This window comes from Ovis aries, chromosome 20 (assembly GCF_016772045.2).
Source record: "Ovis aries strain OAR_USU_Benz2616 breed Rambouillet chromosome 20, ARS-UI_Ramb_v3.0, whole genome shotgun sequence".
In the NCBI taxonomy this organism is placed as follows: Eukaryota; Metazoa; Chordata; class Mammalia; order Artiodactyla; family Bovidae; genus Ovis; species Ovis aries.
In genome coordinates, this window is record NC_056073.1 from 7,524,272 (window position 1) to 7,548,610 (window position 24,339).

The following is a 24,339-nucleotide window of genomic DNA, read 5'->3' on the forward strand; positions in this document are numbered from 1 at the left end:
CCGAAAGCCTGTGAAATCCAGCTTGATGGAGATAGGAAGGGACCGAGAAAGATAGCAAGTGGCCAGAGGATTGAAAAAAAAAAATGCTTCAGACAGAAGGAACCATAAGGAGTCACAGAGTAAGACATTTGACAAGGGAAGGCAGGAAGTAATCTTTTCAAGCAACAGATACAATCCACGTGAACAAAAAACGGCAAATCACCACCGGTGGGAAGTAGCTCTCAGAGGACAAACAACAAAAGGCAACAGGAAGTGATTCCCGCTGGAGGTCAAGAGTGGAAGAGGAGCTTCTTGGACTTACGGCTCCCGAGTGGGCTGTCTCCGCAGACAGGGCAGGGCCAAGCTCCGTCTCCTCGCGGTAATCGTCCCCATAGGCATAGGTGTAATCGTAGGGCCCTGCTGGGGGCTCTGCGCCACCCTCCCCATACTCCTCTGTCAGGAACCTGTCGGCTGTGGGGGGGACCTGGAGATCTGTCTGCTCCTTCCCGGGGGTGGGGAGGGAGAGGGGTAGATGGGGGCATTAGGGCTAAGAGGAGGTCTCCCCTGCACCCCAGGGTGTGACAACTTTCAGCTCAAAGGGTACTGAGGGTGATGGGGGCCAATTTTCCTCCCAAGAAGAGCAAGGGGAGCCATTGAAGAGAAGGGGGACAGCCACCAAAGGCCCCCAGCGAGGAGAGAGGTCCAGAAAGTGGGCGTGGCTGGAAGAAGTGAGGGGTAATGAGAAGGGTGGCCAGAGGGCTGGACACAGAGTGGACAGTCCATGGACATAATGATGGAAGAAGGGGTCCAAGGAATGACCAAAGAAATTGGTGGAAAACGACCAAAGAAATTGGTGGAAAGACAGACAGTAACAGGGTTGGACAGAAAATGGCTCCTGGGAACGGAAATGTGAGAGAAGTACAACCGTTGACAACGTGGAAGGGGACGACCCTGCCAGAGCCAAAGAATAAAGGCAGGGACACGGATGCTGCGGAAGAACGGCTGTCCCAAGAGACAGCAGACCCAGAGATCCAGAGCAGCCAGGAGACAGCATCGCGGACCAGAGGCAAAGAGCCTCTGGCCAGAAGAGGGGCTGGTTCATCAAGACGCCCTAGGGCAAGGGGGGCAGGCCACAGACGCCCACCAGCCCTAGCTGGGGCGAGGGTGGGGATGGAGTTACCTCCGCAGGGGGCGGCAAAGGGCTTGACTCCAGGATTCCTTCCTCTTCACCTGGGGTGGGCTCCTACCCCCAAGGGGAAGGGAGGGGAGAGGAGCAGAGGGCGGGAGGGAGGAGAGAGGTTAGCGGCAAAGGAGGCCAAGCAGCAGCCCGTCCTGGCCCGTCCCGAGGGCAGCATCTGTCTGTGCTGGGGGTGGGGGCAGTCTCAGATCTTGCAGCCCCTTTGGAGGGGGTACAGTTCAGGGAGAGTGAATCTCTGAGGTCAGAGAGGTTCGGGGGCAGAGATCTGGATGCCCCGGCTCTACCTGCCGGTAACCGCTGCCTCTGGTCCTGGGGGGGCCCCGGGCAGTGGGGGGAGCTGCCTGCTGAGCCGGGTGCCGGGAGAGGGGAGGCTGGCCCCGGGCTGGGCTGGAACCTTCACTTCGAGAGGGCTTCTGGTGTGGTGAGGGGGACGCCTGCCGGGCCGCTGACCTCTTGGCAGGAGGGGCAGGCTTTCGGGGAGGGGTCCGACGCCCCCTGGGGGGAGGGGGAGCCCTGTGGTTGGGGCTTGGAGGTCGCTGCAGTGGAGAGACACGGGAGGCGCAGTGAGCACACGCCCTTAATCTAGATACAACGTGGCTCTCCCCAAAGTGGGAAGGGGAGGACAGTGTCTTAGACGTTTGCAAGGGGTTGGTGGGGAGAACGGGGGAAGGGAAGGGGTCCCTCAAGTTTACCTGATAATCAGGGGTGGTGCCCGTAGTCATCACATCATAATAGGGGGGCTCGTAGTCATAGTAGAGAGACTCAGTGGACTGGGGTTGGGGGAGGGGCAGTGGAACAGGTGGGAAGGGGGTGAGGGGGGAAGAGGAGGTGGATGGGAGTTGGGGATGATGGAGGGATAGGAGTCAGGAGAGAGATGGGGTGGGAAGGGGGGTGGGGAAGGGGGGTGAGTCCCAAACATGGGACAGAAGCAGACATGATTAAGAGATTGAGCCTCCAACCTCCAGGCCACTGACCCCAGATCACACTTGTCACTCTGGCTATCAGGACTCCACCCCACTCAGGGCCTCCCCGCCCTTCCCCCCACCCCCACCAACAGCCCCCGATCCTGCCCCTCCCGGGGCAAGCAGGGGCCAGAGACGGCCCTGCACGCTCACCTGCACAGGCCTCTGCCTCCTACTCCTTCCCCACATCTCTTCCTGGGTCTCCCCAGCTCAACTTCTCCTGTCTCTGTCTCTCCCTCCTCAGCTCTCCCAACCTCTGCCCACACCCCCCAGTTCTCACCCCCACCCTCCATGGCCTCCCAATCTCTTAATTCAAGGAAGAGATGGAAAACCCAAGGACAGCTCCAGGAAGACTAGCAGAGGAGACACAAGCCAGGGACACAGTTCCCAGCCATAAATTCTTCATAACGACTTTTTATTTTTACATGAAAATAAAAAGGTTGATGAATGAGGACTGGGAGAAGGGTGGGGTGATGGGAATAGAGGGGATGGTTGGGGAGGGGGTACTGGGGGGGTGAACAGGAGCCCAACATTGGACGGGCCATTGGGGGAATTCCCCTGGGGCACTGTGGTGGCGGCTTCCCTCCCCGGGGCGTGCTGCAGTTTGGGGTGCGCCCAGCTCCCTCACCTGTGCCTGGGGTTCCTGGTTTTGTGGCCTGTGAAGTCTTGGCGGTTGCTGCTTCGGAGATCTCTGCGTTCTGTGAGATGGCTGTCTCTGGGGCCTCTCCCTCCAACCCCCCTCACACTCCAGCTCCTTCTGGTCACAGGATTCGTAGGCAGCTTGCACTCCCGGGATGATGGAGAGCTCCTGAATATCACCCTGCAAAAAGGAAGGGACAGGAAGGGAGGCAGGCGGAGAGGGCTTCAGAGAGATGCAGCATAGAGTCTGGGACGTGGGTCAGAGGTTAGACTACATGATGGAGACGGCCGGCACCAGCCCGCCCACACGCAGTTTCTTTGCAGGTTTCAAAGGACCTTCTCTTTCATAACCCCCTTGAACCATCCCAACAACTAGACAGCTGGACAAGGATCAGAGTCAGCAGGACAAGGGTCTTCATGCTCATTTTCCAAGCACAGTGCATTCATAAAAGTTCCAAGAGACGATGACTGGCCCAAGGTCATGCCAAGTAGTAGAATCAGGACTAGAATTCAAGCCTTCGACCCCAAGTTCAGCTCTTGGCCTATACCCTGCCCATGTGATCATGCATGAGCCTGTTTATAGGGGCTTCTGGAGACCTAAGGTTGGAGACCCAACCTTAGTTGCTTTGACCTTCCAATGCAGTGTTGATAAGAATTCTCTGGACCTCTGGAAACGGGACGAAGTCAATTCTGATTTCCAATGGCATATACTTGCGCCCACATGTGGTACTGAGCAAACCCCTGTATGGGCGTGGGTTATAGCTTGGGAATACTGTCTCAACTCCAGAGCAGAACTTGGGATGATAGAGATCTGATGATATTCTTTGGCGTTCCCCTTGGCTCTAAGCCAGCAGGTATTCAGAAAACATTGGCTGGCTGGGTGGGTGCATGGATGGATGGACGGGTAGATGGATAGATGGCTGGGTGGGTGAATGGGGGCTCAGACGCTTGACTGAAGGAGAGGGTGGATGGATGGTGAGTGAGTGAGTGTATGTGTGGGTAGACTGATACAGAGGAAAATGAGAGGCACACAGTAGACAGAAATGGAAGTAGATGGAAGAAGTGGAGAAATGGCTGGATGGAGAGTCGGGGGCTGAAGAGATGGGTGGGTAAATGGGATGCACATATCCTTCCATGCACATGCAGACAGGGTGGAGGAGCAGCTGGATGGGTGGGTAAACGGATGGGTGACTTAGAGAGGATGGATGGATGGATGGAAGGACAGATGAACAGATGGGTGGCCTCAAGGAAGGAGTGGCTAAGCAGGGGAAGAATAGGCAGGTGGGAGAATACAAGCCCAAATGCTTGAGTAGGTGGGTGAGTGTGTAAATGAACAGTGGGGTGGATGGATGGGTGGATGGGTCAGTCAAGGGGGTGGATGGATGGGTGGACTAATGAAAACTGCCTGACGGAATAAATGACTATGGACAACCCTGCCATATAAACGGGCATTTAATTCTTCTACAAAAAAAAAAAAAAAATGTAGTCCTGAAGATGGGAAGTAGAAATAGACATTTATGAAAGGAAAAGTGAAGGGTCAAGACACAGGAAGATGGAGTACTGAGGTCAGGAGGGGAGCGAACAGATGCAGGACCAGCACCCTCTCTCTAGTTGCCGCGGTTACCTCAAAGACTTCCTCATCCAGGATCCGAGCACCGAAGATGATCACGCCCCGGGTGTCCAGAACTGGACGGGCACTCCGGGGGAGGGGCCGAGTGACTCGCTTCTTACAGTCAATTATCAGGGTGACAGACTGGCCCTTCACAGCCACAGCCACACGGTGCCACCTGGTCGTGAGAGCAGGAGAGGGTCCAGTGACCGACTGAAGGGAGGAAAGTCAGGAGGGCCAGGGAGCTGTTGACGAACAGGCTGACAAGCCAATGGTAACACAGTAGCAGTCACAGCAGCTACCATTCACTGAGTGCTCACAATACCCCAGGCACCACGCAATCACTTTCCCATTTGATTCTCATGATTCTAGTATCCCTACTTTTCAGACATAGAAACCAAGTCTCAAAAGAGTCAAGCAGATAGGTATGGCTGAGTCCCTTTGCTGTCCACCAGAAACTATCACAACATTGTAAATTGGCTACACTCCAATATAAAATCAAAAGTTTTTTTATTAATAAAAATAAATAAAAGAAAAAAAAACACTCAAGTAACTTGCCCAAGGTACAAGGTAGTCCTATGCACAAGGATTTAATCTCTGAAGCCCAAACTCTGGGCTAGAAGAGACTTGACTAAAGTTTGGGCAGTGGGTAAGCAAGTGGTAGCCCAAAGGGATTTTCTAGATTAGGGGGGGAAATTGAAGGCAGGATGAGAAGGGGGTGACAGAGGATGAGATGGTTGGATGGCATCACCGACTCAATGGACATGAGTTTGAGCAAACTCCAGGGGATGGTGAAGGACAGGGAAGCCTGGCGTGCTGCAGTCAAGGGGTCACAAAGAGTCAGACACGATTTAGCAACTGAACAACAACAAGGATTAGGGCGTGGGCATTCTGGGGGCAGGAACCAGAGGGGAGCTCCTAAGAGACAGGCCGGACAGGCCAGAGGAGCACACTGACTTACTTGCCATCCGCCAGGCTGAGGCCTCTGAAGACAGGCTGAGCCGGTGGTTGCGGCCGCCCAGTCTGGTCCTCGTACAGGAAGCGGACTGGTCGGCCAAGCTCCAGGCCCAGCTGCCGGACACCCTGGGCACTGTAGAGGGTCAGGAGGGGCGCCTGGAGGCCCGGGCGGGTCCGGACCACAGTCAGCAGAGAGAAATCTTTGGGAAAGCCTCCTGGGACACAGACAGACAGAAGGAGGAAGAGGCAAGGTGAGCCATCAACCCCTTCCCCCCTGACCCCACCCCCCATGGCCTTGCCCGAGGCTCTCCCTGCTCTGGCAGGCCACCCATACCTGGAAAGAGCTGACGGGTGGGTGCGCTGAGCTGGGCAGGTCGGGACACTCGGTAGGCCACATCAGCTGGACAGATGCCTCTCGCCCTCCGGACACCATCAGGGAGGGCGGGGAACCTCAGGGCCCGAAGTACGTCCACGGGGGCTGCACCTGGGAGAGTTTGCGAGGGTCAGGGGAAGGCACACACTCCCAGGGGGGCATGCACAGGGGACTTTGGGAATCTAGAGATCAGGTTCCTGGGGCTCAAACTCCCTGCAGGATATAAGTCACCTCGCCCTTCCACGCTTCTGAACAGAGCATGCACGGATGCACAAAGTCACCTGGAAAAAGGCATCGTTGGGCCTGTACTCAGCTCCATGCCCACCACCACCCCTCCTCCCAGCCTCGGCCTCTGTCACGCCCTCCCTGTCTCCATCTCTCAGCCTATGAATCTCTATTCTCTTTCTTTTTTTTTTAAAGAAAGCCCGAGTAACTATTTTAATCAGTTTATTATTTACTTTCTGGCTGTGCTGCTTGGCATGTAGGACCCTATTTGCCCAGCGGGGATCAAACCCTGCCCCTTAACCACGGGATCACCAGGGAAATCTCTCTATTCATCTCTCTCTTCCAACTCTCCACCTGCCTCCCCTTCACGTGCTGTCTCTGACTCTGTCGGTCTCTCTCTCCCTGGCTCTTCCATCTTCCTCCGCTTCCCTCGCCCTCTACCCGTCTTTTCCTTTCTCCAGCTCTTCCTTCCTCTCAGTCTCTGGGTCTCTGGCCTCTGTCCAGTGTCTCCAGCATAAACAACATCTGGGCAAGCCATCATCCTGGGCACAGGAGGGGATGGGGGCCACCAGGGAGGGAGTAGACAGGCAGCTCTACGGAGAGGGGGCGTCAAGCTGCTGAAGGCCCCGTGTTTGGGGGAGGCGGGGGCCACTCTGACCATGCAGAGAAAGGAGATACAAGAAGGAGCCAGCCCCGGAGCCAGTGCCCGTGGCTGGGGAGATGAGCTGGGGGGCGGGGGCACGTGGGGAGCCTGAAGCTGCCACGCAGAGCCGGAGCAGATCCAGGGCCCGGAGCCAGACATCTGCGGATCCCATCAGAGTCCTCTGCCCAAAACCCGGGCAAGCTCCCCACACCTGGAACTTCGACCCTGCCCCACCACCCCCGCCACCCATGGCCCAAAGATTCTAGAGCCAGGCCACCAGCCCTGTCTGCCTAGAACTTGGCTTCCGAGGGCTCAAACTCCCCAGGAGACAGAGGTTGCCTCTTTCTCCCTCACTCCCCCAAACACACGCTGCTCACACCATCAGTTCCAGATTGGAAGAAAACCAAAGAAAGTTCCAGCAAAACTTTCAGAGAAGTGTGGGGCAGGGCAGGGGCCAGAGAGATCAGGAGCGCAGAGCTGGGTGGGGTGGGTGAGGTGAGGCGGGCAGGCAGAGAAAAGGCCCTTTGAGTCCAGAAGCCGGGAAACCACGGCCTTGCCCCCTCCCACCTCCCTGCCCTAGCCCGGCCCCCGCGTGTGGCAGCTCCGCAAACATCAACACACAAGGGCCGCTTTGAGAGACGAAGGGTAAGTAAGACATTGACACAGAGACTCACAGAGACCCCAGGCCAAGGAGACCTCAGGGGCCCCCACCCTCTACCAAACCCCAGGAGAGTCCAGCTCAACCCTATAGACGGCCTAGCTACACCCGACTTTCTACTTCAAGTCACACAGGGGGCCCCTGGCTCTGGCCTCAGTCTGCCCCAGTCTCCCCACTGGTGACCCCATCACCCCCACCACTCTGCGTGGTTCTGAGGAATTCCACACTAATCCACTTCCCTCCAGAGTCCCACCTCTACCCACTCAGCCCCCAAATAAGAGACAGTCATCTCAGCCACCTCCCTGTCTCCACGTTAAAGGATCCCTTTTCTCCCTAAAAAAGGCTCCTAGTGTCTACAGACATCCCGTACTTCAATTTTCTGTCCCTGAGCTCCTCCCTGTCTTGAAAGTTCTTCCTTCCATAATCTAATCTAAATCCTTGATGCTGCTTTTCTGACCAGAAGAAATAAATAGTCAAGTTATATACAGATCAGTCTCCAAGGTTTGGGGTGGGGGGGCTAATTCCAGCCTGCCTACTACCCAGGTACTCTCAGCCTCCTCCTCGTCCACATCAAACCCCCTTTCCCCAGAGCCAGGACTTCTGGATCCTGGGGAAAAGAAGGAAAAGGTTGGGATTGTGGAGGCCAGGGTCCCAGGGGAGCCCGGCTGGGCAGAGGGGGAGGGGCGGGGCAGGAATGCAGAGAGTTGGCTCCTGCCTCAGACACCTGATCCTGGCCTGTCCAGCGGCCGTCCTGTTGGCAGTCAGCCCCACGGCTCCCCAGAGCCAGCCGCGTGGCAAGATCGAGGGCACGGAGGGGGAAGGGGATCCTGTCGGGGGAGCCAGTGAGACAAACAGTCCAGGCATCCCTTCTTTCTCTACCTACCTACCGGGCTCTGTTCTGACCCAAGGATGCTCGCCCTCTCACCCCAAAGATGTGGACAGAAAGAAGACAGACATGCACCTCCCATCCATCAACACTCGCATCTGCCCCTGACTCCAGCACCTGGCTGGACCACACTGGCCCTGCTGGAGTACCCCAGCATCCATCCCCACTCACGTGACCTTCCACCATTCAGCCTTACCTGCCCTCCCCTGGTCACTTCAGAGAAGAAAACAAATCTCCATTCTGGCTCCAAGGGACCCAGGTGTCCTGCCCTCCTGCCTGGACCCTTGACCGCCCCAAATCCCATTCTCAGACCCAGAAGCATCCCCCCGTCCCTAGGTATCCGCTGTCCCCTGTACCGAGGACATGCGGACCTCCAGCCTGATTCCGATGACCCAGGCGTTGGGACTCCGCTTACCTGCCCAGGCGGGGGCGGTGCTCAGCCCCAGCAACAGCGGCACCAGCAGCAGGAGGTGATGGCAGCGGCTGCACCGCTCCATGGCTGGCGCCCGGAACTCCCGGTCCCGGGGACCAGGGGACGCCGGCGGCGCTGGGCACCCCGAGGCTGCAAGAGAGAGCGAGGACGCCGGGCTCCTGGGGAAGTCGGAGGCTGCCGGGTAGCGACGGCTCTCAGGGACCCAGCTCCATGCAGTGGGGCGCCGTCGGGGCTCCGGCGCTGTTCCCTCCTCGGTGGCCGCCGCTCCTGTGTGTCCCAGGCCACCCCAGCAGCCCAGAGCCCCCAGCTCGCTCCCGCCCCCGGCCCAGCCCCCGCCTCCAACCGCCCGCCCACAGCCACCGAGGGAAACCCCACCCCCGATCTCCACCTGGCTGGGGGGGGCGCGAACGGGAACCCTCCCTCGCGGCTCTCGGGCTGCTCTCCTCTGCTTCTCGCAGGGACTCAGTGGCCTGTACCTTAGGATGCTCTTTTCGGGGAACCCCAATATCTCTTCCCCAGTCTATTTTGGGGGGACCCAGAGGTCCAGTCACAAGACCCCTCCCCTGCTCCTCCCCCTTGGAGACCCAGAGCCCCCTTTCAACAAAGTCCAGGGCGGAATGTAGTGGGAGGGGACAGGCGGGCCCGGGGGTCGCTACCTCCCCTCACCCCATCGGATCTCCATAATTATTTCCCCTCGGCCCGGCCCGCCCGCTGTAATTACAGAGCCCGGCCCGGAGCGCGGTATTTATAGGCACCGCTATAGATAGCGACTGGGGACCTGCAACCCGACGGCCGCGGGGAGCGTGGGGGGGGGGGCGGTTGAGGCGGGGCGGGGGGCCCTAGAGGGGAGGCCAGAGACTGGACAGACGCACATACAGGCTGATCGGGTCCCAGGGGATGGAGGGGGGGGCCACCACGTAAGGGCATCCTGGAGCCCAGGTGGAGAGGCATCCAGTCGCGGAGGGGGGCGGCGGGGGGCGGCCACGCGGGTTGGCAGAGTCCGGGAATCGGGGTCACTTGGGGACGAGGCCGCCTCCAGGCGGGCAACGCCGGGGAAGGCCGCGGCGCTCCGCGCCCAGGGCGCCCCCACGGGCGGGCACGGCGCCGGGTCTGCCCGGAGCCCGTGGCGCGGCCGAAGGGCCGCCCGGAGCGAGCCGAGGCGCCGCCGCCCGCTGGCGCTGGGAGGGCGCCGGCGAACAAGGCGCCTTTGAGAGCCGGCCGCCCTCCTCCACGGCCGCCCCGGCCCGGCCCGGCGCACCCTCGGCCCCCTCCCTCACCACAAAGCGCGCCTTGTGTCCACCCCCCCGCCGCCCCTCCTCGCCCGCCTCCCAGCCCCAAGGAACTACGGCGGCAGCCGCGGCGTCCAGGGAGCGCGCCCCACCGGATACCCTCCCACCCGCGGCCCGGGGCGGCGCTCCTCCCCACCCCCAAGGCAGTCACCTCAGTCCAGAAAACAGCGATTTTAATTTGAAAGCAATTTTATGTGAGTGAAAGATAGGGGAAGGGAACCCCGGAGAGAAGAGCCGCAGGGCAGAAGTCATGCAGCCCCAGCACCTCACCTCCGCAGGCCGGCCATCTCCCCTCAGTCAGGCCAGGACACTCAGTGCCCCAGGCTCTGCGGGGTGAGCCCGGGGCTGCAGGGGGAGCTGAGACGGGAAAGGCCTGAGGACTACTCACCACCCCGGCCCTGACCTCAGCCCAGGCCCCTTCCCCAACACAGACAGAAGAGCCGCAGAGAACCCAGAGCACCCCAGGCCCTGCCTTTCCCAGACACCACCTCCACCACTGGCATCTCTTAGTCAACCTGGGGAAGTACAGTACTTCTTTGAGTCTAACTGCAAGTCTCTGTCCTCGAGGAAATTAAAAATAGCAGATGGGTTCCCACCACCCCTTCACCACCAACACCACCACCTTTCTCTGCAGCCCCAGGCTCACCCGGCAGAGCCTGGGACCTTCTCAGTCTGACTGCCGGAGGTGGGGAAGTGTGAGACGGGACTCTGGCCAGGAGACAGTGACAGGGTCCCCTCCTTCCAGAGAAGCCCCATCTGCCAGGCTGGGTTAGAGGAAGGCCTGGCAGAGCTTTCCTCCCATGTCCATCAGTTTGGGGGGCCTGCCCCCCAATATCCATCTCTGCGGGAGTTCTCTTTCCATTCTTCAGATGGGGATGCCGAGTGAGGCAAGAGGAGCAGCAAGGACCTGGGAGCAAGGACGGGGCTTTGTGCTGGGGGAGGAGAGGCCACTCCAGGCTGGAGTTCTGAAAGCCCCCCAGACCATGGCAGAGCCAGACAAACTCGGAGACTCGAGGCCGCCGCAGGGAGAGGCCCACCAGTGGTCTGGGTCCCTCTGACTTGGGACCTCAAGCAAACCCTTACAGGGTTTAGGGACACCCCCTGGAGGCATCAGTTCTGCCCTGTGCTCCTCCATCCCATCAAGATTCTAGGAACACAGTCCCTCCCCACCCTGCCCCAAGGCCCAGAGTCCCTTGCCGCTGTGCCCTCCCCCAGCGTGAGGAACAGCACATCTGCGTGTGGGCTCAGGCCAGCTGGTGGGGAGCCTCAAGCATCTCCATGAGGAAGGTGTCGATGGGGGTGTCACCGATGAGCTTGAAGAAAAACAGATGCTCTAGACACTTAAGGCCTATGGACCTGAGAGCAGGAAGACGAAGCAGCAGCTTGGCAAACCTGAGGGCACGGGAGATGCTGAGTAAGAGCTGGGGCCCCGCGGGCCCTGAACACGCCCTGGTGGCACCCCCACCCCGGGGCCGGCCCGGGGCCCCTCAGCGCCGTCTCACCGGCCCTGTTGCTCAGGGTACTTCTGTTTACAGTAGGTCTCCAGGGATGCATATACTTTCTCTCGCAGGACCTCGACCTCGCTGGGGTTGGAGAGGCCCTTGGCATCTGGGATGGCAGGAAGAGAGGAGGAAGAGGAAGGAGGACCAATCAAACCAGGACAAATGAGGAGACATGGCCCACACGATGTTCCTTCTGGGCACCACCTACACACCCTTCACCAAATGCCTGGCCAGGGAAGCGGGGCGCAAAGGGTCTGGGGGATGGGATCGGAAAGGGAATGTTTTTCAACGAATGTGGGTTCCTCTTGGTCAGCTGGGAGATTTCTAGGTTGAGGGGGGCAGCTGGGTAACTGAGGAGTCTCCGAAGAAGAGGCGGCTGCAAGGCTGCCTGGGTCTTGAGGAACAGGGGCAGCCCTCCTCTTACCTGGATTGAACAGAATGATTGCCCGCAGGCAGCCAAGTTCTGTCTTGTCCATCCTCATGTCCCGCATTTTGGACACTAGCTCTGTCAGCACCCTGGAGAGGGACCTGCAGGTCACTCAAAGGTCACAGCTCAGCCAGCCTTGGACACGGACCAGCCTATAGCCCCGCCCCCGCGACCACCAGGCCAGCCCAGCTGAGGGCCACTGACCTATCAAAGATGGCTCCCACGCCTGCGGAATGGGCCGAGTTGCGGTGCACATGGAGACCTGTAGCGAGGAGGATGCCATCTCGGACATCGATGGATCGGTGAGAGAAGGAGGCGATCAGCAGCTCGTTCCAGCCTGGGGGGGGCGGGGGGGTGCCCACAAGGGTCAGGGGCCAGGGACGAGGCCACAGGGTGGAGAGCACATTGAAGGAAGGGGAGAAGAGGGGGTGAGGTCAACGAGACTGGCTCCCTGAAAACGTAAGGTAAGGTCACTGGGGTCCCTGAAGGTCAGGAGGTCCAAGAGGGGTCCAAAGACAAGAGGTCCGAGGGGTCCAAGGTCACTGACCTGCCCGTAGCAATATGACCTGGTCATCCAGAGGCAAGGAGGAAAAGTGGGGGATCCTCTTCGCCCACTCAACAAGCGTGAAGAGCTGTTTGTCAGCTGCCTGGCAGATGTTGGTCACGGGGTCATTTGGCTGCAGGGATGAGGGCTCAGAGTTACAGGAGGTTTGGAAGCACACTGGGAAACCCCCAATCATAAAATACTTCGGACAGTTCCCTGGTGGCTCATTCAGTAAAGAATCCACCTGCAAAGCAGGAGACCCAGGTTCAATCCCTGGGTGGGGAAGATCCTCTGGAGAAGGAAATGACAACCCACTCCAGTACCCTTGCTTGGAAAATCCCATGGACAGAAGAGCCTGGTGGGCTACAGCCCATGGGGTCACAAAGTCGGACACAACTTAGCGACTAAACCAGCACCTTATCTGCAGTCTCTTCAAGCCCCATCTGAACCCACTCCTGCTCTTCTGGCATTCAGGAAGACAACTGTTACTTTGGGACTTGCCTGTGGCTGTTTTGGGAGTGAGGACAGAGGACGCTACTGCGCCCACCTCAGATGTGAGACTGTGTCTGGGGGCACTTCCAGCCCCCGGCAGTGTGAAGGGTGGTGAGGGGAAGGGACGGGAGTGGGACATAGCACAGCCCTAGCCCGTGGCGCCCCCACCCCAGCAGGAAGGAGAGCACTCACGCTGCTGCCGCTGCCCCCAGTCCCCCCAGGACCCTCCACGCCCTGGTCACTCTTCTGCTCCACAGCAAGCTCCGCCTCCAGGATCCTGTCCACAGGCATCTCCTCGGGGGCTCCCCCGGCACCCTCCCCATCCCCGTCTTTGTCCTTCCCCCGCTGACGCTCCTCCTGTACAGCTAAGGGGGAGGGGGAAGGAGAAGAGAAAAATGGAGAGTCAGCAGCCAGCCATGAGGAGATTCCAAAGTGTCCTTAGGGCCATACTGGGGTCTCCTGGCCTAACTCAGAAGATGTTTATAGAAACTGGGGAAGTCACTTGAAACCACAGCATATTTGTGGCAGTCTAGACACAGGGGTTATGAAAGAACAGATGACTACTCCAAGAAGTAAAAGAGGTGGACAGAGAAATTAGACAGAAAGCTAACATTTAAACAGAAGGCCTACTACATATGAAGAAACACGCCAAGCGTGCTTCAACATTCACTCCAGTATTACAGCCACCCTGTGAGCTTCTGACCCCATTTTTAAAGAGAACAATTTTGAGGCAGTTCCTTAAAGCACTCTGTCCAAGTTCACACGATACACGGCACAGCAGACATCTAAACCCAAGTGTTCCTAACTGCAAATCTGGTGTTCTTCTGACTCAGCCACGCGGCAGGAGGAGGTGCCCTGGGCCTGGGTCTTCAGGGACATGGGTTCTGCTCCCAGGCCTCTCACTCTTTTGTTGCATGACCTTGGGAAAGCCAGGCTTCAGGCTCATCTTCTCTAAAATGAGGCAGGTGACCAATATAAGCTCCCTAAAGCATCTCTCTCAGGATTTCAGAATCAGACTTAAAACAGAGAGAAAAAAGAGGGAAAGATGTTTTGGGGGTCTTTTAGTAAAGGCTGCAGTTTAAGAGAGCACCATCCCAGAGTCTGGAGAAGCCAACACAGATACCACGGAGACAAGAGGCCAGAGTGGAAGGCAGGCTCAAAGAGAAGAAAAGCCAATTCGGTTAGAGAGGGGGAGCTAGAGAAACCATCCTGGGGAAGGAAAAGTGATCCTAGCACCAGCCCGGGGTGAGGGGGTGGGTGGTGGTCAGAGGTTCAGGCCCGAGTGGCAGAACCATTAAGAAGGAAACTCAAGGGACCAGATCAGGGTACCAGGGAGGAGAGCGGATGTGCATGGGAGAGAGGAATGAAACAGCGCCCTCTGGAGGAGAGAGAGGGGCCCCGCCTTCCAGAGAGGGCGGTCCCGGAACTGCTCCCTCCCCTCCTCCCACAGGGCACAAGGGGAGGCCCCTTACCCTCCCTCTTCATGCCAGTAGCCAGGCACTTCTGGTAGCGGCAGTACTGACAGCGGTTCCGCTGGCGCTTGTCCACCGTGCAGTCCTTGTTGTCCCGGCACGAGTAGGTCAGGTCCTTACGGATGGTGCGCTTGAAGAAGCCTTTGCAGCCCTCGCAGCTGTAAACCCCGTAGTGTTTGCCTGCGAGACGAGAGGAAGGGCAGTGAGACTGCACGCACACCCTGGGCCCCGAGGGCTCCTGTCCACTCCCTCCTGCCCACACGACCCCAGCAAACTTAGCGAACCAGGACGTGAGGGATGATACAGTTCCATTCTTCTCAGGGTTCAAAAACCCTAGACCAGTCCCCTCCCCCCTCTGACCAACCCCCCACCCCAAATCTAAGCCGGAGGTTCCTCAATTCTCATCACGCCTCTCCCAGTTCACTAGCTCAAACAAAACCTCACGAGCCCCTGGGAATCCCCCAGATGACGGTACGTGGTACACACACTCTCTTCCTCCCTGCTAGTCCTCTGAGCCCCATACCTGAGCTTCGGTCCCCGCAGATTGCACATAGCCGTTTGCCAGCCCCAGGGCCACCTGGAGGGGGTGGACAGTGCAGGCCCCGGACCCCTAAGACTGGTGGCTTCACATCTTCAGGGGGGGCAGACCCACCCCCAGGGAGCGACACTGTTGAGTTAATCTGGGATGGGGGAAATAGGGAAGTCACAGGGAGACTCATTGGGAAGGATAATCTCTCAGAGGGGCCGGACATCATTCTCTACCACCTAGGCGGGGCCCTGCACTGCACGTTACAAAGAACACTACGCTGCCGTGCCTGGGAAGGGCCACCCCTGGAGCACAACCCCGAGGAGATGAGACATAACGGTCCCCTGAAACTGTGCAACACAGTGGCCCCAAAGGGCTTTTATCTTAGAAGGGCAGATGGGACCAAAAAGGCAAAAAAACCACTGATAGACAAAAGGGACCTCAAGAATAATAGGTTCTTTTATAGTACTGGGGAGGAGGCGTGCACTGAAAGCTCAGTGGCACCTCAGGAAGGGCCAGGGGTTTCACAAGGACCACAAGCCTGCCAAGACTAGAAGTTCAGGGGACCAGGGAAGTTCATACAAGGATCTGGAGTCAGGAGGAAAACAAGGAAACGAAAGCGGAGCGGCAGTTAAGTGGGTCACAACCTCTCACCTGGGGACTGCTGACAGGCCCGGAGAATCCTGGGGGAGCTGGAGGGGGCAGGCCGGGGGACCCCATGGAAGAGCTGATAACTGGGAAGGGGGAGCCCAGTGGTGGGGGTGGCATCGAGGGTGGGGGTGGAGCCCCAGAACCTCCAAGGGACGCAGCTGCTGAAGGGGGTAAGGGTGGTCCGGGAGGAGAAGGGGGAGCGGCCCCCTGGGGAAGGGGATTTGGGGAGGAACTGTCTGGGCTCCGCGAGTCTGGGGGGGGTGGTGAGGGAGGGTACACACAGGCACAGACACACAGAGACAGGAGAGACAAAAAGAGAAAATGAGTCTTGGATCGCCCAACGGGAGACTTCCATTCTTTCTCTCTGATTTCCCCACCGCGCCCCCATTCCACCCGTTCCCAAGTCCAGAGGCAGCCTACTGCCAAACAAGGGCTGAACCCCTAATCGTGGTGGGAGGAGGGGGCTGATAAACAAGAGGAGAGCTGAGGGGAGGCAAGCTCCAAATAGTGAATTTGGCCACCCCAGGCCGGAGGCGTCTCGTGTGGGTGGGGCAGCACGTGGGGGGAACCCGCCAGCCTCTGCACTCCCAGCTCGCCGCCCGAACGTGCAGGGGAGAGAGACCCCGCCGAGGGCGCGGAACTCGCCTCCCAATGTCCAGGGTCCTCAGGCTCGAGGACCGGGGCCCTGCGCCGGGGACAGCGGGGCAGCCGGGCCTCCGGCGGCCGCCGCTGGGAGAGCGGAAGCGCCCCCTGGCCGCCCCGCCCCGGGGGCAGGGCACTGCGGCCCCCGGGAGGAGGGGACGCGTGTTTACAAACAAGGGGGCGGGGGCGCCCGGGAGAGCGCCCGGGAGGGGGAAGGGGCCGCCGGTGTCGGGGTCTCGGCGCCCGGGCCCGTCTGCGGGCTCACTCACCCCGCCCGCTGTCGCCCATCCCGTCCCGTCCAGCCTCCCCCGGCTCCGGCTCCGGGGCCTGCTGTCCTCCGGCCGCCGCCGCCGCCGCCGCCGCCGCGGGATCCAGCCAGGGCCGCCGCCGCCGCCACCGGGACGCGACCCCACAATGCATTTCTTTTCGCACCCCCACCGGCCCACACTGCCCTGCGGCATGCCGCTGGGGGAGGAAGGGCGGGCGCGCAGCCCAAGACATGACTCCCAGCTGAGTGTAGGGACGCCGAGCGGCACCAGGGGTTGCCGAGGACCGCTCGGGGGGACGAGCCGAGCACGAGGAAGCCCCAGAGGAAACGACTCTGGCTTCAACCGGGTCAAACTAAGCGCTTCGCCCGGCCCTGTACCAAAATGACAGCGCCAGTGTGGCAGCCATCTTGGTATAGACGGGAAGTCTTCGCGCTAGTTCCCGCCCCCTCGTCTAGTTGGAAACGGAGGAGGCGGTCTTCTCCAGCCTGTTAGCCAGTCTCGCCAGGCATCCCCTTAAATAACCTCCACGTCCGCGCATGCGCGCCAAGGCTGGTCCGCATCCCCGCCACCCGGAGTGCGGCCATATTGGTAAAGGTGCTGGGACCGAGGTAGAACGGGACTCCCAAGTTCTCGCGGGAGCTAGGGGCGGGACTGCCACGTCCGAGTAAACCGGGAAAGGAGAGGATCCCGGAGCCGGTGAGAATTCCCTGCTTTTCTCTACTGTCCTTTCCAGGCCCTTTTCCTCACCTTGCGGGTCATAGAGACGAGAGCCCAGAGAGTCCATAAAGTGGAGGATCGAAGCCTAGAGCGGAGTCCCGGGGGCCCTGTATCAGGGAAGGGGTTCGGGATAGAGTCTCGGGAACAATGTGGGTGGGGACAGAACGGAATGGGGGAGCGGCCCATAGAAGTGGACGGTGGGCGCGAACGGAGTAAAGCGGACCCCTCATGGGTGTAGAAGTGAGGGCCAAGTGGAGTCACTGTCTCTGTCCCTCTGGTCAGCGTGATGGCCAGAGGCCTGGGGGGCCCCCGCTGGGTGGCCGTGGGACTGCTGACCTGGGCGGCCTTGGGGCTGCTAGTGGCCGGACACGGGGGTCATGGAGACCTTTACGAAGACCTGCACGAGGACTTCCACGGCCACAGCCACAGGCACTCACATGAGGATTTCCACCACGGACACAGCCATGCCCATGGCCACGGCCACACTCACGAGAGCATCTGGCATGGGCATACCCACGCTCACGACCACGGACATGCACACGAGGATTTGCACCATGGCCATAGTCACGGCCACTCCCATGAGAGCCTCCACCACCGAGGACACGGACATGACCATGAGCACAGTCATGGAGGCTATGGGGAGTCTGGGGCTCTAGGCGTCAAGCAGGACCTGGACACTGTCACTCTCTGGGCCTATGTGAGTCCCCTGGGGATGGGGCAGAGGGAGGCTGATGCTGTATTGTTGGGAAACCCCACACCTCTTAACCCCTGACTCTCCCTCACCAGGCACTGGGGGCCACGGTGCTGATCTCTGCAGCTCCATTTTTCGTCCTCTTTCTTATCCCTGTGGAGTCAAACTCCGCTCGCCACCGCTCTTTGCTCCAGATCTTGCTGAGTTTTGCTTCTGGTGGGCTCTTGGGAGATGCTTTCCTGCACCTCATTCCTCATGCTTTGGGTAAGTGATCTTTAGCTTCTACCTCAAATCTTAATGAATTTTAGTCTTTGGGCAAGACTGTTCTTTCCCCTTTGTGACCCTTCACCTTCTAGTGTTCCTGCAAATACACACCCCTTGCTTGGTTCCCTCATCTGGCCTTTTCTCCCTCTTCTTCCAGAACCTCATTCTCACCACCCTCTGGAGCAGCCAGGACATGGACATTCCCACAGTGGTGAGGAAGGGGCGGGTGGAGACACGGGTTGGGGTGCTGGAGAAGGTCTATCTCTCCTGTTCTTCTCCTATGCGTGGGGAGGAAGAGTCCAGAATCCACATCTCCCTTAATGTCTCAATGCATCTATTCCCAGGCCAGGGCCCCATTCTCTCTGTAGGACTGTGGGTCCTCAGTGGAATTGTCGCCTTTCTTGTGGTGGAGAAATTTGTGAGACATGTAAAAGGAGGACATGGACACAGTCACGGACATGGACATGCTCATGGTCACACACATGAAAGTCATGAACATGGAAGACAGGGTGAGCCCAGGAACAATTTTTCTGAAAGCCACATTGCCTACCTTTGGATCTCCTCATTTGAAGGTTCTGAAGTGGGAGGAGACTAGCCTTGTGAGGATATATTGGCAGATCTTTGTTCTCCGCTTACACCAATTCCTTTTTTCACGTACAGAGCGTTCTTCGAAGGAGAAACAGAGCTCAGAGGAAGAAGAAAAGGAGGCAGGGGCATTGAGGAAGAGGAGAGGGGGGAGTACAAGGCCCAAAGATGGGCCAGTGAGACCTCAGAACGCTGAAGAGGAGAAAGCAGGGTCAGGTGAGAGCCAGGGTTCCATAGGCTTGGGCCAGAGACATAGTTGTGAATTGCTGGAAATAGCGCTGTGGGTGATGGCAGGTGTCTGGGAAATACTAGGGCTGGATATGAACTGGTCTCTCGGGGAGATGTGATAATGGTTGATCACGGCTGGGACTAGGGGTGATGAATGCCTCTAACTCTTTCATCTTCCCTTTCTCCTATAAAAGACCTACGTGTATCAGGGTACCTGAACTTGGCTGCAGACCTGGCACACAACTTCACGGATGGTCTAGCCATTGGTGCTTCATTTCGAGGGGGCCGGGGGCTGGGGATCCTGACCACAATGACTGTTCTGCTACATGAGGTGCCCCATGAAGTCGGAGACTTTGCCATCTTGGTCCAGTCTGGCTGCAGCAAAAAGCAGGTTGGTGATGGTGTACACCAAACATGGTTACCTCAAGCCCTTTACCCTCTGCTCACCTAGCCCCAAACCAGACTGCCACTCATGAGTTTGAAACAAATTGTACTACAGGCATACTTTGTTTTATTGTGTTTCTGTATTGCACTTAGCAGATACTGCATTTTTTACAAATTTGTAGCAACACTCTGTTGAGCAAGTCTTTTGATACCTTTCTTCCAACACTGTTTGTTTACTTCACATCTGAGTCACAGTTTGGTAGTTCTTGCAACATTTCAAGCATTTTCATTACTGTTACCTTGATCTGTGATCTTTGCTGTTACTATAGCAAAAAGATTGCAACTTGCTGAAGGCTTAGGTGATGGTTAGCCTTTTTTAATCGGTATTTTTTAATTAAGCTCTTACATTGTAGGTATAATGCTACTGCACACTTACAGGATAGTGTAAATATAACTTACATGCACTGGGAAGCTAAAAAATTCATGTGACTTGCTTTATTGTGATGGTCTGGGACTGAACTCACAGTATCTCTGAGGTATGCCTGTATTGGTGACAGTGGATCCTCTAGTAGTGAAAAGGAAGAAGTTATGTTTGTCTTGCAGTTCAGTAGTTCTTGAGCTGTAATCCAGAAACCATCTGAATAGTATAGGGGTCTTTCACACCGTGCCCCCTACCGTGACCTGTTGAGTCAGAAGGTCTGTGGAAAGGGAACTCTAAGATCTTTCAGAAAGTGTCTATTCTAGCCCCCCCCTCTTTTTGCTTTACTCTTTAGTTTCCAAGGACATGCACCCTATTCATGCACTCCTAGACCATTCCAGCCATGTCTAAACCACCCATAACCTTCAGACGTTGATGAGTGCCTCTCTCTCTTTTCTGCCCACCAGGCGATGCGTCTACAACTACTGACGGCAGTAGGGGCACTGGCAGGCACAGCCTGTGCCCTTCTAACTGAAGGAGGGGCAGTGGGCAGTGAAGTTGCCGGCGGCGCAGGTCCTGGCTGGATTCTGCCATTCACTGCTGGTGGCTTTATCTATGTAGCAACAGTGTCGGTGTTGCCTGAGCTGCTGAGGGAGGCATCACCATTGCAGTCACTTCTGGAGGTGCTGGGGCTGTTGGGGGGAGTTGTCATGATGGTGTTGATTGCCCACCTCGAGTGAGAGATGGGGTAAACCAGCCCCAAACCTCTAGCCTCTAAGCCCTCCAGGTCAGGGGTCTGTGGAGGCTGGGGGTCCTGGCCTAGGACATCTGCCGAAGGAGAGAGTTGTATCCTAGGGAAATGGTGACTTTGGCTTGAGGGCTGTCAAGATCGGGCAGTCATGCAGGGGCTGCAGAGGTGAGGATGAAGTCCAGAGGGTCCCTAGTGTTGGGCACGTGCTGACCATGTTGCTGGGTTTGAGGACTAGAGCCGGAAGGCCGAAGGAGAGGAGTCCTACCCCACGTCCCCCAACCTGCCTGTTCACAGAGGACCAAGCCGCCACGCACAGGCTTCTCCAGGGCCCACCTCCCTCTCTCCCGCCTGTTGGTGGAGGCTCCAGGGAAGACCAGAGCCCTCCACAAAGGGAGTAGCAGAAGTCGGGGATAAACGTCAATCGTGTGACCTGATTTGGGAGTGATTGGGGGGCGGGGCGGGAATGGCTAGTTGCTAATCTCATGGCCTGATTTTTTTGTTTGTTTCTATTCTTTTATATTACTTTGAATAGAGGAGGGGTGGGGACCGGAAATAAAACCCTCGGACCTTGCGTTCTGCGCGCAGTCTTTGTCTTTTTCGGGGGGTTGGGGCCCCCTTCCCTCGGCTCCCCAGGCCCCCCAGCGGCGGCGCCTGGTCACGCCCCCGCGGCTGGGGGCCGGCCCCGCCTGTGGCCGCCGGCCGGGCTTCGATTGGCTCGGCTCCGCGCTAGCCGCGCCCCCTCTGCGCTCGGAGTGGCCCAGCGTGGGGCCCCGCCCGGCCGCTGGCTGTCATGGCGTCTCCGCTCCGACTGCGCTCCGCGCTGGCCCTGGTTACAGGTGGGGGGCTCCTCTCTCGGGCGGATTGGGGTGCCACCGTGACGTCCGGGGCGCGCCGTCGGGCCGCGCAGTCGCCCTGATCTCCGGCCCGGGTCTTACTACCTCTGCGCCCCGCTGACCTCTGACCCCGCGCCCGCTTGTCCTCTCCCGTCCCAGGTGCGGGCGGCGGCATCGGCCGCGCCGTCAGCGTGCGCCTCGCCGCCGAGGGTGCCGCCGTAGCCGCTTGCGACCTGGACGAGGCAGCGGCGCGGCAGACGGTGCAGCTGCTGGGAGGGCCGGGGAGCGAGGAGCGGGCGCCCCGCGGAGTCCACGCCGCCTTCCAGGCTGACGTGTCCGAGGCAGGGGCCGCCAGGCGCCTACTGGAGCAAGTGCAGGTGAAAGCCAGACGCCCTCGCCCCTTTAAAGCCCTATAATGTTGCCTCCACGGCCCTCGGCTCTGCACGGTTTCTCGGTGTGTAACCCCCGCCCCACCCCCCGCCACAGGCCTGCTTTTCTCGCCCGCCGTCTGTCGTTGTGTCCTGTGCGGGCATCACCAGGGATGAATTTCTACTCCACTTGTCTGAGGACAACTGGGACAAAGTCATAGCTGTCAACCTCAAGGTGGTGACCTCTGAACCCGTGACTTCTGGGTCCTCTAGCCTGGGGAGAGAGTTGGAGGACCGTCACCCCAACTGATCCTTCCTGCCTTGTGACTTTCCCGCTCCACCCACAGGGCATCTTTCTAGTCACTCAGGCTGCAGCCCAAGCCCTGGTGTCCAGCGGCTGTCCTGGCTCCATCATCAACATCAGTAGCATCATAGGCAAGGTCAGGCTGAGCTGGGAGGAGGTGAGCCAGTCAAGTGGGCACAGAGAGGAGAGCCCTTCCTTGTGACCCCTGACTCATCCCACGTCTCCGGCGCACCCATAGGTGGGGAACATGGGACAGACAAACTATGCTGCATCCAAGGCTGGAGTGATTGGGCTGACCCAGTCTGCAGCCCGGGAACTTGGACGGTTGGTCAGACGCCTGGGGGCATGTGAAAAATCAGAGGAAGGGGTCAGTGTTCAGTCCTCTCTGGAGTCAGCAGACACTCACCTTTCCACAGACACGGGATCCGCTGCAACAGTGTCCTCCCGGGGTTCATTAGAACACCCATGACCCAGAAAGTGCCACAGAAAGTGCTGGACAAGGTAGGAGACTGTGGGTGGAGGGCAGAATGATTCAGAGGCCAGCCTCTCCCGGCTTCAGAGAGAGGCTGCTGGGCCCAGTGCAACGCAAACAGCAGACAGTCAACAACTGCACAGGGAACCCACAAAAGAAACTTTCAGTCACATGAGTTTTTCCTTACAGGTGACTGGAATGATCCCAATGGCACATATGGGGAATCCTGAGGGTGAGCACTGAATGAAGAGACCCGAAAGTCTATGGTATCTGAGGGGGGTCTCACCAAGATTGGTAGTGGGGGGTGGGGAGGATTCTGGTGGGAGGTGACAGCTACTTTGGGCCTGTGAGAGTGAGGATTCTGCTCTCTCCTCTCCACTCCCATAGATGTGGCAGATGTCGTCGCATTCTTGGCATCTGAAGACAGTGGATACATCACAGGGGCATCAGTGGAAGTCACTGGTATGAGGCCATCGTGGGGAGGAAGAGGGCAGAGAAGTCGAACCCAGACGATAGGAGAAAGCTAATGAGAGGAGTCTGGAGCCACCGAGGGAAGGGCAGGAGTTCCCAGAGGCCAGGGACAGAAGTGGGCGCCTCCCCTGCAGCCGGTTTGTCTCCACCTACACATCTGTCCAAATGTTTCTGCCCCTCCCAGGAGGTCTTTTCATGTAACTGCCTCAAGGACCCTGGACTCTGCTCACTCCCCCACTGCTCTGCTGGCCTCCTGCTGATGAGGACTCGGAGTTCCCAGGCTACAAAAGGGGTGGCTGTGTATGGCTCAGGAATGCTGAATATGGGAGGCAGGGGTGCTTGTGACCCTAATAAATTCCAAAACCTCTTCCCTGCCACCTCCGGTTCTTCTTGTGTCCAAGTCCTCAGACCCTTCCCCACCTCCCCCTCCTTTCCCTTTTGCGAAGGATTGTTCCCTTTCACTGCCTGGTCTCCCAGGGCAACCCCCGCCGCCGGGTGTGAGAGGCGAGAGTGTGTGTCACTGTGTGTGCGTGACACTCTGGGTCTTTTGGAGGGAGGGGTCTCTGCCCCACCCCCTGCCACTGATCCTTAGCCCTAGTCCCTTCCCCCCAATTCCCTGGGTCCTTACAGTCCCCAAGGGTGATTTGTTCATGGTCACATCCTGGTGTCCAGTCTAGCCCTGAGAGGGGGTCTTGGAACAGGTGGCCCTCCCCCACCCCTCTCCTTTCTCTGAGTCCCCCCTCCCCTTTCTCTCCACCTTACAATAGCTGCAGCCGGCCAGGGGTCGGATGGGGGGATTAGGGGAGGGGGCCAGGATTAGGGGAGTGGGCCAGCCGATGAAAGGGGCTGGAGGAGAGCAGAAGGAAGGGAGGGGGCTGGGAGGAGGAGGAAGGGGAGGGGGTCCGCGCTAATCGACTCTGGAGCCCACATAAGGACTGGCCACGGACTGAAGGAGAGGACAGGGAAGTAGAGGGAACCGGGGGAGGGGGTGAGGGGACCCACTGCGGCATTGCCCCAGAGACAGGCCACCCCCTGGCAGTTGCAACCCAAGTCCTGGCACCCCAGTTCAGGCTGGAGGAGACAGGACGCCCATCAGGATCTCTCCCTCCACCCCGCCCCCCGTACCCCCTCTCATCCCCTGCCCTCAATGGGGATGGTCTGCCCCTTCCTCTTCTCTTCCTTCCCCGACCCTTCCTTTACTGGGAAGTCCTGGAGGAGGCTTATGCCCGCTTCCCGCTCCGGACATTCGGCCCCTGGCGGGCCCCCCGCCCCCGCCACGACACGCGCACACGCGGTCCCCGAGAGGGGCCCCACCTCGTGCGGGTGCGTGTGTGTCCCTGCTTCCGCGTGGTGCCTTCATCCCCCCGTACCTCCCGGGCGCCTTCCTCCCCCGCCCCGGGCCGCGGCTCCTGATTGTCCAAACGCAATTCTCGAGTCTTTAGCTCTGGCCGAGAGTTGAGTCTGGACGTCCCGAGCC

At 58.8% G+C, this 24,339-nt stretch overlaps 4 protein-coding genes across 10 annotated transcripts in view; 2 read left to right on the top strand and 2 right to left on the bottom strand.

Moving 5' to 3' along the window:
* Positions 1-8,835, bottom strand: part of COL11A2 (collagen type XI alpha 2 chain) — a 28,442-nt gene extending 19,607 nt beyond the window's left edge. Inside the window, exons 1-8 of one of the 5 annotated variants that reach the window (XM_027958638.3) lie at positions 8,545-8,835; positions 5,679-5,828; positions 5,349-5,559; positions 4,403-4,565; positions 2,768-2,959; positions 1,870-1,947; positions 1,160-1,222; positions 302-481 (exon numbers count right to left, since the gene is read on the bottom strand). In XM_027958638.3, coding sequence (XP_027814439.1) covers positions 302-481; positions 1,160-1,222; positions 1,870-1,947; positions 2,768-2,959; positions 4,403-4,565; positions 5,349-5,559; positions 5,679-5,828; positions 8,545-8,626 — 1,119 coding nt within the window. In that variant the 5' untranslated portion in view covers positions 8,627-8,835. The remainder of the gene's footprint in view (positions 1-301; positions 482-1,159; positions 1,223-1,869; positions 1,948-2,767; positions 2,960-4,402; positions 4,566-5,348; positions 5,560-5,678; positions 5,829-8,544) is intronic. The other 4 variants (XM_027958639.3, XM_027958640.3, XM_027958642.3 and 1 more) reach the window with 4 other exon arrangements.
* A 1,172-nt stretch (positions 8,836-10,007) lies between these two features.
* RXRB (retinoid X receptor beta) lies at positions 10,008-16,794 on the bottom strand. 2 transcript variants are annotated; one of them, XM_027958659.3, is made up of 10 exons: positions 16,377-16,794; positions 15,469-15,716; positions 14,812-14,968; positions 14,289-14,468; positions 13,009-13,181; positions 12,328-12,457; positions 11,985-12,117; positions 11,778-11,869; positions 11,354-11,459; positions 10,008-11,243 (listed from the first exon to the last, which is right to left on the bottom strand). In XM_027958659.3, exons 1-10 carry the CDS (start codon positions 16,606-16,608, stop codon positions 11,096-11,098), a joined length of 1,599 nt encoding a protein of 532 aa, XP_027814460.1. In that variant the 5' UTR covers positions 16,609-16,794; the 3' UTR covers positions 10,008-11,095. The 2 variants fall into 2 exon arrangements, with proteins under 2 accessions (XP_027814460.1, XP_027814459.1); XM_027958658.3 differs by having other exon boundaries at positions 11,778-11,881.
* Positions 16,795-17,023: 229 nt separating this feature from the next.
* On the top strand, positions 17,024-20,985 carry SLC39A7 (solute carrier family 39 member 7). Of its 2 annotated transcripts, XM_012100424.4 has the most exons (8): positions 17,024-17,072; positions 17,376-17,790; positions 17,880-18,048; positions 18,206-18,259; positions 18,393-18,557; positions 18,709-18,849; positions 19,056-19,252; positions 20,131-20,985. In XM_012100424.4, exons 2-8 carry the CDS (start codon positions 17,380-17,382, stop codon positions 20,401-20,403), a joined length of 1,410 nt encoding a protein of 469 aa, XP_011955814.2. In that variant the 5' UTR covers positions 17,024-17,072; positions 17,376-17,379; the 3' UTR covers positions 20,404-20,985.
* HSD17B8 (hydroxysteroid 17-beta dehydrogenase 8) lies at positions 17,024-23,239 on the top strand. Its single transcript, XM_027958663.3, has 10 exons — positions 17,024-17,072; positions 17,376-21,250; positions 21,407-21,624; positions 21,734-21,850; positions 21,963-22,055; positions 22,158-22,243; positions 22,336-22,420; positions 22,581-22,623; positions 22,779-22,853; positions 23,047-23,239. The coding sequence occupies exons 2-10, from the start codon at positions 21,205-21,207 to the stop codon at positions 23,061-23,063; spliced, it is 780 nt and encodes a 259-aa protein (XP_027814464.1). The 5' UTR covers positions 17,024-17,072; positions 17,376-21,204; the 3' UTR covers positions 23,064-23,239.
* Positions 23,240-24,339: the final 1,100 nt, after the last annotated feature.